The sequence below is a fragment of the Oncorhynchus tshawytscha genome, linkage group LG04 (assembly GCF_018296145.1).
Source record: "Oncorhynchus tshawytscha isolate Ot180627B linkage group LG04, Otsh_v2.0, whole genome shotgun sequence".
NCBI classification, from domain to species: domain Eukaryota; kingdom Metazoa; phylum Chordata; class Actinopteri; order Salmoniformes; family Salmonidae; genus Oncorhynchus; species Oncorhynchus tshawytscha.
In genome coordinates this window covers 33,423,467-33,437,857 of record NC_056432.1, presented here as the reverse complement: position 1 = coordinate 33,437,857, position 14,391 = coordinate 33,423,467, and the positions used below count along the sequence as shown (strand labels likewise).

The 14,391-nt window shown below is 42.3% G+C and overlaps 1 protein-coding gene across 2 annotated transcripts in view; it reads right to left on the bottom strand.

Annotated features, from left to right (window-relative positions):
- Window positions 1–14,391, bottom strand: part of iqgap2 (IQ motif containing GTPase activating protein 2) — an 88,292-nt gene that overhangs the window by 23,254 nt on the left and 50,647 nt on the right. For both annotated transcript variants that reach the window (XM_042320666.1, XM_042320667.1), the window contains exons 6-15: window positions 13,150–13,217; window positions 12,239–12,352; window positions 11,804–11,982; window positions 9,788–9,875; window positions 9,291–9,454; window positions 8,425–8,512; window positions 8,125–8,288; window positions 7,830–7,990; window positions 2,426–2,550; window positions 1,789–1,952 (exon numbers count right to left, since the gene is read on the bottom strand). In XM_042320666.1, coding sequence (XP_042176600.1) covers window positions 1,789–1,952; window positions 2,426–2,550; window positions 7,830–7,990; window positions 8,125–8,288; window positions 8,425–8,512; window positions 9,291–9,454; window positions 9,788–9,875; window positions 11,804–11,982; window positions 12,239–12,352; window positions 13,150–13,217 — 1,315 coding nt within the window. The remainder of the gene's footprint in view (window positions 1–1,788; window positions 1,953–2,425; window positions 2,551–7,829; window positions 7,991–8,124; window positions 8,289–8,424; window positions 8,513–9,290; window positions 9,455–9,787; window positions 9,876–11,803; window positions 11,983–12,238; window positions 12,353–13,149; window positions 13,218–14,391) is intronic.

The following is a 14,391-nucleotide window of genomic DNA, read 5'->3' as shown; positions in this document are numbered from 1 at the left end:
AGAGCCAGTTTACGCTGTTCTGTAAAGGGAGTAGTACACAGCGTTGTACGAGATATTCCGTTTTTTTTTCTTCTTTAATTATTTTTATTTTACCTCTTTTTCTCCCCAATTTCGTAGTATCCAATTGTTAGTAGCTACTATCTTGTCTCATCGCTACAACTCCCGTACGGGCTCGGGAGAAACGAAGGTTGAAAGTCATGCGTCCTCCGATACACAACCCAACCAAGCCGCACTGCTTCTTAACACAGCGCACATCCAACCCGGAAGCCAGCCGCACCAATGTGTCGGAGGAAACACTGCACCTGGCAACCTTGGTTAGCGCGCACTGCGCCCGGCCCACCACAGGAGTCGCTGGTGCGCGATGAGACAAGGATATCTCTACCAGCCAAACCCTCCCTAACCCGGACGACGCCAAGCCAATTGTGCGTCAGTTTCTTGGCAATTTCTCGCATGGAATAGCCATAATTTCTCAGAACAAAAATAGACTGACGAGTTTCAGAAGAAAGTTATTTGTTTCTGGCCATTTTGAGCCTGTAATTGAACCCACAAATGCTGATGCTCCAGATACTCAACTAGTCTAAAAGCGGTCAGTTTTATTGCTTCTTTAATCAGAACAACAGTTTTCAGCTGTGCTAACATAACTGCAAAAGGGTTTTCTAATGATCAATTAGCCTTTTAAAATTATAAACTTGGATTAGCTAACACACCGTGCCATTGGAACACAGGAGTGATGGTTGTTGATAACGGGCCTCTGTATGCCTATGTAGATATTCCATTAAAGATCTGTCGTTTGCAGCTACAATAGTCATTTACAACATTAACGTCTACACTGTATTTCTGATCAAATTGATGTTATTGTATTTCTTTAAAAAAAAAAAATATTCTCCCCAATTTCGTGGTATCCAATTGTTAGTAGTTACAGTCTTGTCTCATCGCTGCAACTCCCACACGGACTTGGAAGAGGCAAAGGTCGAGAGCCATGCGTCCTCCGAAACACAACCCAACCAAGCTGCACTGTTTCTTCACACAACACACATCCAACCCGGAGGCCAGCCGCACCAATGTGTTGGAGGAAACACTGTACACCTGTCGACCTGGTCAGCGTGCACTGGACAGTTCAAAGTGACCCCAAACTTTTGAACGTTAATGCATATTATATATACACACACTATTTATTTATTTGATTACATTTTTAGGTGCGGGAGCTGTGGGATTATTTAAGATAGTCTGAAGAGGTAGGGTTTCAGGTGTTTTCGGTAGATGGGCAGGGACTCCGCTGTCCTAGCTTCAGGGAGAAGCTGATTCCACCATTGGGGTGGATACAGTACATGTCACAGAATAAGCAGAGGTTTACATAAAGGTGAGGGCAGGTTCATTCCGATGATGTTCTTGACTCCAGACAGACCCTTGAACACGCTCCCATTAATCACTGAACATCTCATTCATCTCTCAGTCACTGTCCCTAGCCTTCTCAACTAAACGCCTTATTAGGTCTAGGTTACAGATCTAGGTTACAGATCTACAGTCATTCCAAGTGGCACTCTAGTCCCTATATATCGCACTACTTTTGACAAGAACACTGGGCGTTAGTCAAAAGTAATGCACTATATACGAAATATGGCAACCTAGATCTGTAGCCTGGATCTGTAACCTAGATCTGATCAACAGCTGTGATCCCCAGCCTCTGGGTACTAATGCCTTCTCTGTACATGAGATGTATTAAGATGGAGGCTTCTCTGCTCGAGGGAAGATATCTATAGGATCTCATAATAGCTGACAGTCCAGTACCTTACAGATGAGTAGCTTGGTGTTCTGCAGGACGTCATGGTAGTGTTTCGCTGTTGCTGGGTTTACCCCCTGCAGTTTGGCCGTGGGCAGGAGCAGAGCAGAGAGGGTCTGTTCAGGATCCCCAGAGCTCAGCGCCTCGTTGATCTCAGCTATAGCAATAATACCTGGAGGGGAGTTGAGACAGACAGCACGTGTAATGACACAGTCAGGGGGAGTTGAACCACACCAAGCAGCAGGGAAACAGCCCTAATGATACTGATCTCAGGACTACTTCATCATCGATGAGCCCTTGAACAACGTACTTAATCCTAATTGGCTCCAGGGGCGCCGTACTACTACTACTGTATGGCTAACCCTGTAAAACAACATCTTCTGCACCTATCCGGTGTACGTGACAATAAAACTGTATTATTATTTAGACTGTGTATTTATTTTGTCAAGACACTGCTAACTTTTCTCTCAACTTAGTGAATGGTGTGACTTGGGAGACATTGTCTACTTCCCAAATGGCACCCTATTCCCTAATTAGTGCACTACTTTGACCAGAGCGCTATGGGCCCTGCTCAAAAGTAGTTAACTAAATAGGGTGGCATTTGGGATGTAGTCAGTGTCGAGACCGTTAGAGGACTTGACTTACGCTCGTGTTCTTCGTGGACCTGTAGGTTGACAGTGTCGATGGTCTTCTGAACATCGTTCCAGGTGAGGAACTCCAGGCCTTGGGACAGGCTCTCGGCTCGGAGACTGATTAGAGTGTCTGCATACCTGAGAGACAGAGGGAGAGGGGGACAGAGTGGGGGAAGGGGCAGGGCCAGGCTAGGTTACACATTAGGCAATCAGACGTTTCTTCTGCTAGTTGTTACCTGTGTGTGTGTGTGTGTGTGTGTGTGTGTGTGTGTGTGTGTGTGTGTGTAACTGTGGAGTTCTTCTCTCTGGAGCAGGGGACTCCAACAGGTCAATCGCGAGTTACCAGTAGTTGACCAAGCATTTCTGAAAGTACATGCTTTTTTCATGAGTTCCGCCGCAAACTTTCATGAACAAATCTCACAAGTACCAGACACCACAAGCTTCCAGATACTATCCAATCAAAGCCATCTTGACATTATCCCACCCCTGGTTAGCCACTATTGGCTTAAAAAGTCAAGCGTAACATCTGCCAATTAATTTCAAGCAATATTGCCACATTAGCAAACTCAGCATGTGCAACAGTACAGAAACATTGCTAGACCGACACATTGCTCTCTCTCTAGATCCACAATTAAAAGGGGAATTACACTCAAAAATGTGTTTGCTTTTTTCCAGACCTTAAAAATTGTCTTTTGATGCGATTTAAGCATTGACATGGACTCAGATCATCCAATTTCATTGGTTCTCCAATAATTATTTATATTTTGTTTGTGAAAAATATAAACAAATCCAAAACTCGGAAAAATTCAGCCACAAAAACAATATTTACGAAAATACTAAACAGATTTTATAGGGTTAAAGTTGTCTATTTCTTTCAGGAAACTAGGCATATCTTGCGCATCACAACTTCACTGGAGAGTCATTTGAATGTAATTATTAATTTTTTCCCCCATCAAAATGCATTTTTTGGCAGAAATGCCTTCTGGAACATGTGAACTTTCATGTGCCTTAATAACAAACATGTATGCAATCTGTAAATACGAATACAATTACTCAATTACAAGCCTAGTTGGTTTAGCCACAGAAAAACGTAGCAACTTTCCTGCTAGCCATGATTAGCTGAGATAATAAGTGGGCTGGACATGCCGCGAGATGAGTTCGGATTGGTATGCCATGTAGCAGGCTTCTGTCTATTTGAGCTGGTCATTATGTTTAGGTAATCCTGTCTAACATGACTTTAAATATATATATATATATATATTGTAGTAGAATTGCATTAGTGTTGCTCTCCACTTTCTGGAGGACCGTGGTTTGAAATCAGTGGAATTAGAGTATGATAGATAAGGAGATGGAGAAAACACCTGTCTCCGGATTACATCTTCAAACTAAGGGCAACCATGGCATGTGTGAGAGAGGAAGAAGCATTCATCCATGTAACAGTCTAGCAAGCAATATTTTCAGATATTGCACGTTTCAAATTTTGTCAGATGAGGGGAGAGGGGGAGCTGCTGGATGGTCGACCCTTCACATTTGGTTGTAAATTACAAGACGGATACTCTCTTTAGTATCAACTAAAGGAATGTCTTTGTTCAGACACTTTTGCCCACCCAAAACTAACATCCAAAAAGTGATAATGAAACAATATTCAACTAGGGTTGCAAAGGATCAGAAACTTTCCTGGATACTTTCCATGGGAAGTTAAGCCAAGGAATTTGGGGGATTTCACTTAAATTCATCAGAATAGTTTGCTTATAACAGTTAACATTTTTTGTGGGATACACATAAAGCAATTCTAGGTCTTGTGGCATATTTTGGTTAAACTATCCCCAAGTCAATGGAATTGCAACCCTCCACATGCACAGTACATGCACATTCTTCCATCACATGTACAGTGCACTCCCATCACATTGCCCTCCATCACATTTTCAATTGCACGCTAATGAGATGCTATTGAGCCCACACTACTATACCGCCTAAGCCAAGGGTTACATGCCTTCTGGTAAGTTTTGATTACAATACTGGGTGTGGTGAATATATTTTACATGACATACATGATAATTTTTTAACTAGTAAATAGTAGCCTACAGCAAAGTGTGTTTAAATAATTTCTAACTTGTTAACCATTTCTGCTAGTTAGTTTTTGCTAGCAGTTAGTTTTGTGTTAGTTTTGTCTCTCCTAGACATGGCAATATCACAGTCTGCCAAATATGGACAGCCCCATCAAGAGGATCCTCCTGGATTATGTATTTTGGGAGAGAGTGGTAAGCAGCCTGAAACCTATAGCAGTAGCCATTGCACGGATTGAGGGAGACAATGCCATCCTGTCTGATGTTCAAACTCTGCTTGCAGATCTAAGAGAAGAAATCCGTGCTGCCCTGTCCACGTCACTGTTGCTCGAAGCAGAGGAAACTGCAGTTCTGAAATACATTAAAAAAGCATGAAGACTTATGCCTGAAGCCCATACACGCCACAGCGTACATGTTGGACACCAAGTATGCTGGCAAGAGCGTCCTGCCTGGTGCAGAGACCTATGGTGTCATCACTAACGTGTCTCGCCACCTTGGCCTGGATGAGGGCAAGGTTCTTGGCAGTCTGGTGAAGTACACTTCCAAGCAAAGGCTTTGGAATGGAGATGCAATATGGCAGTCGTGCCAACATATCTCATCGTCCACCTGGTGGAAGGGACTTTGTGCATCTGAGGCTCTTTCCTTTGTTGCCTCCATCCTCCAAATCCCACCAACATCAGCTGCCTCAGAGTGCAACTGGTCCTTGTATGGGAACACACACACCAAAGCACGTAACAGGCTGATCAATACAAGGGTTGGAAAATTCGTGGCCATCCGGGAAAAAAAAAAGTTGGGCTTTTTGAGCCTGACAAGGAGCCATCCTCCTCAACAAGGTTGGAAAGTGACAGTGAAGATGAGGCCTCAGAGTCTGATGTTCAAGAGGTGGGCATTGAGGAGGTCCAGAGAGAAGACATGGAAGCCTGAGAGGAAGACAACCAAAGCTTTAGTTTCTAGACTATCAATTTCCAGATATATATTGAATATTTTGGGGGGAGATACGAAGGATCATTGGGGATCACTCAATATTCCCTTTCCTTTGTTGTTCAGTGAAATCATCCCATGTGAAGTCAACTAATTAAAGTTCAATTAGTAACTAAATTGTTTTTTTGTGTGTTTTTTCCCCACATTTCCATTGGAAGGATTTAATCATTTGCAATTATGTCTACTTATGATAAGGTAAAAGGTTTATGTTTCTGTCTCCATATGATATGGTAAATATATCCAATGCAAAAAACAACTTTATGTATTCATTTGCATATATATTCCCATTAATTCCCACGAAGAGTTTCCACCTCTGAATAGTCCCAAAAATGTGCATCCATATATTTAACATAATGTGGGAAGTGGTCAGTGGGGAACTATGGAAAACTAATGTCACATTGTTTTTTATTTTGTGATGTTATTAAAAACTGTGAGGACCAAATACTGTAACTTGGAAAGGATACCCCCTTTATCTGTCAAGTTTTTATCCAATATGTTGTGAATACAATATGAAAAGTATTGAAGCTGTGTGTTTAGGAATGTGATTTTAGTTTTCTAATGATAGTTTTTGATATGTTTTGCACATTAAATAGCCAGGCCCCGTCAGAGAGCTTGTCAGTATGACAGAACGCCCCTTTTGACCAAGAGTGCATAAAGGCTTGGAAGAGGAATCAACCCTTAAACCGGGAAACGTGAGGCTGGTATCTTCATGTTGGAAATGGTTGAAACTTTGAACCTCAACACGAGGTGAAGAAATTAACACTTTCCTTTGGACCAGAGAGAAGAAAAGCTGCAGCTCATGTCAATCGTGGTCCGAATCCTGAATGCCAACACGATAAGGAAGAGGCGAGAAGCTCACCTTAGACAATCACTTGTACAGCTGATTAGCTGTCTTAAGTCAGATCACGAAAAGCGAATCTAAGTGAGACTATCCTACGACGCTCATCACCAATCGGAACTGTCGGCTAGATTTCTTCCAGAGTGAACAACAGTAGAAGACAAGAAAGGGGAGACCCCTTGCAGACAATCAGAGCCATACAGCTGGAAGGCCAACAACTTCCCGAGAAGGCTTGTTCCGACCGAGAGATATGACGAACGAAGGCATTTCACACGTAAAATTATTAACGATCTCTTATTCCAAACGGGCGGTGGTTCGTGTGCAAAGTTTGAGGTTTATGGGAGAATAGTTATAGAATGTGTTCCTTTTTCTCTGTCTCCCTCTTTATCCCCCTCTCCATCTGTGTAATAAGCAGTCATATTTTGTCAGTCCATTAGGGACCTTAGTCTCATGTAAAGGGTGTATGTTTATTCTGTGTTATAATTTATTTAGCTCGTAAATAAATAATGAACACAATTTGTGTAGTACTGAATAAGGAGCTAGACTGGGGTTTTTGCAGATCCAAGAAGGTTACGAGTGGTCAGAATGATGATTTGATAAGAGGTAATGATTAATAAGATGAATGTTTATCGATGAAATAGATAAAGACCTGAGAGTTTAATTCGGGAGATGGTAACTCTAAACAAATTCTTCTGTGGTGCCCCAAATACTAATGTTAATTGTACATGATTAATTTAAAATTGGGTAACAATTAAACAAAGTTAACGAATTAAATAAATAAATCATCAGATTAATGGAAGTCACGACACTATCTAATCCAATTTCAGAGCACTCTCGTCTGAGTGTGCCAGAGCGCATGAATTTGATGAATTCACAAATGCTCAACACCCGTTGAATACGGCCGGTGTTAGTAAACGTTGGAAAAAGAGTGTAAATTGTTTTCGGAAGCACAATTGCAGTCATCAACGCTCTGGATAACATAAAAACAGCCTAACCAGGTCAGGTCAGATGAATTGAGAAGGAACAGTCCTATGACATACACACACAGGAGACAGGGCCATGACTACACCAATGAGAGGAACCACTTAAGTTCATGCCTAGCAAGAGATGTATTGGCTGTCTAGATGTGCAAGGAGTTGACTCTGCCCAGTAGCGGGTATAAATATATGTACTTGTGGAAACATGTCTGTCTTTTCAGCTGTTTAACCCAGTGGGTGAATAAACTTGTTTTGAGCTTTTTCTAGTTGTCCATTTGAGTTTTTAACTTGGTTTGTCAGAACCTAATAACACCAAGGACCTGTAAAGCGTTGCAGGGGAGAAGAGAAGCAAGCTAGAAAAACAATTAGTAACTTCAGATAAGTTACATTTCATTTAAGTAGCTCTCATGCAAGAAAAGGTTGGAGACTCCTGCTCTAGACGAACAAAAGGGTAGATAGTTGTGGTGTTACCTTTGATATGTCAGATAGTTGTGGTGTTGGCTACCTGTGCAGGTTGTGGTGTTGGCTACCTGTGCAGGTTGTGGTGTTGGCTACCTGTGCAGGTTGTCCTGATCCATGTTGCTGAAGCCCAGAGGAGAGTCAGTCAGCTGTTCAGTAACAGCCTGGGGGTCCTTGGTGTCCAGGACCTCGTTGAGCACGGCCACCGCAGACAGCATCTCTACTGCCACACACAGCTCCTCATGCCCCAGTCCTACCTGCTCAATGCAATCAGACAGAAGGCTCAGTGACCATATACACCTGGACAGACACACAACTGTCTGCACACTGGCGAACCAAGCTAGAGAAATCTAATACTACTTTGTTGTGCCAACTAGCATGCGTTCGTCACCTTTGCCCCCTGTATCTGCAGGCTGAACAGTTCGGTCTGGTAGAGGTTGGCAGCTGTCTGGTAGACAATAGGAAGCTGGGCCTCTGGGTTCATCAGCTCCTCCGCCGTCTCTGCTGCTATGCCATGACGAATGGCCGCGTTGATCGCTACAATGGCCTCCAGTTCTGAACAGGAAACCCATCATACTCATCAATCTTCTTATAATGCAGATGGCAAAAGATTTACAACCTACAAATACAAACACATTTATTCTGATGTAATTCATATAAATTACTGGAATGATACATATAAATTACTTACTTCGTTTCTCTGCCTCAGCAAAGTCGTTAGTGGAGCTGACCACCCTCTGAATCTCCTCCCTCTGCAGCATCATTGCACCTCCAGCATCCTGAGGTCCAAGGAGAAAGTGTTTGGGTGACAAGTTCAATTTAATAGAAAAACCCTGGTTCTGTAACACTAACACAACTTTAATCAACAAATAAAGTCTGGGGCTGTTGAAGGCAAAAACACATCCACACAGTGTGTTAGTATTCTCCTTTCCTTTGACAGGACACCTTATATCCCAACACCTGTAAAAACCTACTAGACATGCATCCACTACTTTGACCACTGGCCTTGCCAGTGGTGTAAAGTACTTAGGTAGTACTTTCAATTATTTTTTACTGAAGTCGTTTTTTGGGGTATCTGTATTTGACTATTTATATTTTTGGCAATATTTACTTCACTACATTCCTAAAGAAAATTATGTACTTTTTACTCCATACATTGTCCCTGACACCCAAAAGTACTCGTTACATTTTGACAGGAAAATGGTCCAATTCACACACTTATCAAGAGAACATCCCTGGTGTCTGATCTGGCGGATTCACTAAACATAAAAACACTCCATTTGTAAAATGATGTCTGAGTGTTGGAGTGTGCCCTGGCTATCCTTCAAAAAAAAAAATCAAAATACAATTGTGCCATCTGGTTTGCTTTAATGTAAGGAACTTGAAATATTTTATACTTTTGATACTTGAGTAAAAGTAAAACAGTATTTGGTTTTAAATATACTTAAGTAGTATTTTACTGGGTGACTTTCACTTGAGTCATTTTATATAAAGGTATCTTTACTTTTACTCAAGTATGACAATTGAGTACTTTTTTCACCACTGGGCCTTACTGACCTGAGCCTTGACTTCGCAGTAGGAGGTTAAGTGCTCCAGGTACCAGTGGGAGTTTGCCTCCTGGACCCCCAGCATTCCCAGAGCGGGCACCCTGAGCCCAGCCAGCAGAGCAGCCTCGTCCTGGGCAGAGATGGCCTGGTTCACCTGCTGCACCGCCACCTGGGCTGGAGAGACAGACAGGAGGGAGCAGGGGTTGGATGGAGATACTGGCCAAACCCCCCCCGGGATACTACCTATAGACCATGTGTGGAGGCCTGAGAGTCTGCGGATTTTCACTCTTCCCTTGTACTTGATGAAGGTCATTGATTAGTTAGAAACTCCTCTCACCTAGTTGTCTAAGTCTCTAATGCAGCTCTAATTGGACACAAATTGAGAAGAAATAAGGAAAAGCAGCAGACACACGCCCCTACAGAATTTGAGTTTCACACCCCTGCTCAAGGCCTATTCTAGAGATGTTCATTATAGAACTGAGGTCATAAGACAGGAACTGTAGTTACTGTTAACAAGGTCAATGCAGCTCTGGATCTCCTGCTGGGTCAGCAGCTCCTCATAAACATCTCTCTCCTCTGTGGCTACAGATGAGCGCTGAACAAGGAGACAAGAGAAAAGCATCGGCTTAGACGGACTATAAACGTACATTCGTAAAAGGATAACACAAGATTCTGGCAACCAAGCCGTTTTCTACTTAACCAGAGTCAGATGAACTCATGGATACCATTTTTTTTTGCATGCTAGCTATATCGGTAGACTTCCAGTCATTGCTCAAATACTAGTTAGCATTGGCTCACAAAACTACTTTCAACTTCCTTCAAACTGCACGCAAAGATATAAAAATGGTATCCATGAGTTCATCTGGCTCTGGTCAAGTAGAAAGAATATTGCACTATCCCTTCAAGCTTTTTTAAATGTTGTGCAAACTAAATCTGTCATGCTAAAATAGTTGATAATCTGGACATCATATTAACTTCAGATTTCATGTCTTTGCTGAAGAAATGTATAATTTAACACAGTGGGTTAAATGTTTACACAGAGTTAGTGAGGAGTATGGGAGGAGAGATGCCAGTTGGTGTGGGAAGACTAGTGTTGTAGTGGGAGTTCAGCTGACGCTGCAGTCACTGGAATGTCATGGCAAGTGTTTCAGGTGGTTTAGAACTTTTGCTTCCATGTAATTTTGATGTTGATAAAATTCCAGTAAAGTTTGCCAAATTCCATAAGCAGGCAATTTTAGCTTGGATGTTAGCGTATAAACACAATGTTTACCCTCACAGATACTTTATATGGAACAACAAAGATATATGATTTAAAAATAAGTCTCTTTTTTCGTAACTGGTTTGAGAATAAAATGATTTTGGTTGGTCAGTTACTGAATGAGGATGGATATCTACTCATATATGGGGAATTTCTTGATAAATTTAAAATTCCAATAACCCCAAAAGAATATGCAATTGTTTTTGATGCGATTCCAAGGGGGGTTGTATCTTTTAAATGTATCTGTGGTTGATGTAAGTAACATAGATTTACATGAAAATATATTAAAATCGGCAATATTAACATCAAAGACAAATGTAGTAATAAACAGATTAGGAATATTGTTTGTGATACTACAATTCCATCAGCAAGATTCTTTTGGTCAAATATCTATGGTGATATACAGTGGGGGAAAGCATGGAAAATTACTAACAAATATTGTATCAGTAACAAAATAAAGGAAGTTTCATTTAAAATGTTACATAGAATTTATCCTGTGAAACATGTTTTGGAAAGATTCAAGCTAAATATTGACTATAACTGTGATTTCTGTGGAATGGAGGAGACCATTTTGCATTTGTTTTTTGCCTGTGTTTATAGTTGAATTTTTTGGATTGACATACAGAATTTGTTACAACAAAAAAAAGGACAGGTTGTACTATTTAAAGGTTTTGATATGATTCATTTCAGAAATTCTGACATAGATAACGATATAGTATATTTAATTCCAACTGTAAATAACACTAGGTAAATTTCATATTCACAAATGCAAATGGTCTAATTCAAAACCAAACTTTTTTCACTTTATAAATTAACTTAAACAATATGGCACTACTTTAACTAAAATGAAAAACAAAAAGGCAATTAAAACTTGTATTATTAATGAATATGATTTGTTTGTTTAGGATTCCTGGCAATGTAAATAGTTTGTATGTATGCTTGTTGCATGTGACTATTCCTCTTTTGTTTGTTGATATTTGATAATAAAAAAAACAAAGTGTTTCAGGTGGTAGTCACTGCAGACAAGACTCATATACTACCAATTCTCACTACCTCTCTGCCTGGTCTAAGAGGTTTCTGTTCAGAACAGGATCAAGTTGCTGATCCAAGATCAGTTTTGAAAATTCTACCAGAATCAGGGCCCCTAGATCTCTGGTCAAAAGCAGTAATCTTGAAAGAGAATGGGATGCCATTTGGGATGCAAACTTTTTTTTTACTGACTCTTGTGTGGAAAGGACAACAGGGAGGCTCTCAGAATTCCTCACCCTGCCTGATGCCTGGTCCTCCTTGCTAGCCTTGGCCCGGCTCAGTGTAACCTGGTAGTCCTGGGCCAGCTCTTCCCCAGTGTTCCTCAGCATGGCGTTGGGGTTCTTCAACGCCCCCATGGTCACTGTCGCCTCACCCTTATCCACCGCCTCGTTGATGGCAAACACAGCAGCGTGCACTGGGGACAGAGGCAAGAATAAGTACCACTCAGCAGCAAACATGTCTCTCTATAGGAGGTCAGACTTTTGTTAAAGCCCAGCACTAACACAACAGATTCAATTTATCATCAAGGCCTGGATTATCTCAAATCGGATGTTTTTGTGCTGTGCTGGAACAAACCCTGCACACCCTATGGGTCTATTCAGGAGCAGGATAGAAGACCAGTGGTCTCCAGAGGAAATCCAGTGGACGGAACAGTGTACTGTACTACTTACAGGCTGCCTCGTCCACTGAGAGCTCGTTGGCCAGGATGCCTCCTATCTTACTGAAGGTTGGCATCTGGATGCCGTACTTCTCCAGCTCACTCCGCATGTTACTGATCTCCTCCTCTGTGGGACATACAGGATCACATTACAAACAGGTCAGCCAAACTGGCACAGCAGGAAACCTCTATACCCTAGGAGCAAATGAGGTTGGTGGCACCTTAATTGGGGAGGACGGGCTCATGGTAATGACTGGAGCGGAATCAGTGGAATGGTATCAAGTACATCAAACACATGGTTTCCAGGTGTTTGATGCCATTCCATTTGCTCCGTTCCGACCATTATGATGGGCCGTTCTGTGCCTAGGAGAGGGACTGCTCATTCACTAGCAACCTATATAACATCAAGACACACTGGAGATTTTAAACAGAACGGTAAAGAGACATGTTTGGTATTTCACACTTCACTCATATCAACCACGTTACAAATCATCTCCACAGTGCTTATCGAATTGAACACGCAGCTGGGAGCGAGTGATGACATTCTGTTTCGATCAAAACCAAACATGAGCACCAATTATGTGTCATTACCGCACGCGCACGCGCGCGTGCCAGCCGGGGCAATTTAAATGAGTCTTCAGAAGACGCCCCGAGGCTCATGTTTTCCTTTAGTTTTAAAGGGAGGTAGTAATCACTAGAGTGGTTCTTCCTTCACGACAATGCTGTATGTTATGTCAGCGTTCATTCTGGAGCAGTTAGCTACATGCTCATTACACCGACGTACAACTACACAGCAACTGTTGTTACAGGTTCAAGGACCCAGCCTCCAGTTCAAACCTGGCTGGTGCCAGGCAGAGAAGAACGCTATGGGTTGACGTTAGAGTACAGGAGGCTCTTATGATACCTCAAACTATTACCTCTTACCTGTGAAGGCCACTTTCCCCAGCAGGTCCTGGATCTGTGGTGCAATGCCCAGTTTGAACAGGTATAAGCTGTGGGGGGAATGGAAAGGAACGAAGCTCCAAATGTCAATTCATTAACTAATCTAGATTTAACAGTTAGGAGGAAAGGGTAGCAAGCTGAAGCTAAGATGTGGCTGTTTACTCAATAACTCAGAGGCAGGGGAAACCTACATTTACAAACATCTATACATCTGCATCCATCCACACTTCAGCTGCGCTTCAATACTTCAGAAATGAATCCTTCCTCTTGCCTTGGGTTAGCACGGAATCCACCATATTCCTTTTACCTATGAAAGCATGTCAATCCAATCAGTGATGACTTGAAGGAAATTAAGGAAGGAAGGATGCATCCCAACAGGACCTTGAAACATCCATCTGCTCCAGACCGAACTAGGAGAGCGTCAGCCAAACGGCAATGTCCCCTTCTCCCCACAGGGGGGCATTGTGTGCTCAGAGAAAGCAGCAGTAACAATCCTGACATGCAAACTGCACTGTCCTGAGTCCCGTCAGCCTGAAACTAACCTAAGACGGCAGGCGTGGAGTGACACCTGAGCGGAGTCCACATTTCCATTTTTCAGGGGAAATGGAAGTTGAAAATACTGTATCCCTGAAAACCAGAAATATCCGCTTTCTGCCAATGGCGCTAACTAAGGGTGGCCTGAAACAAACAGGTGGCTGGAAACTGAATTAAAAACTTTCATCTGCCAGCAGGTTCCTGATAAGTTGGCATTCATTATATTGGTCTAGTGCCTGTAACTGTGTGTATGAGGAGGCTATGATAGTGCTATGTTAGCCTCTAAACTCAGTGTGTGTGTGTATATGTATGTGAGTGTAAACAGGGACACAGGTCTCTTCTTTAGGGCTGTAGAGTCTGCGGAGACAGAGGTAAGGCCAAATGTTTAATACATTGTTAACCCATGGGTGGCTGGCAGACTCAGCCCTGCTGTGAGATAAACAGCTGACTGAGACTGAGGATAATGATGGATGCTTCATTAGATCATCCTGCTGACTTGGCCAATAAGCACGTAGGAAGGACACGGAACAACATCCTCCTCCACACAAACACACACTCTTCCCCCTCTTCACACACACGCATACACAAAACGTGGCACCGTCACCAACACACACACGCATGCCCAACCAATCCCATCAGATCCGGAGTGAATATTTATGTTCAGTTTCCATTCTATTGTGGTGCCTTTCA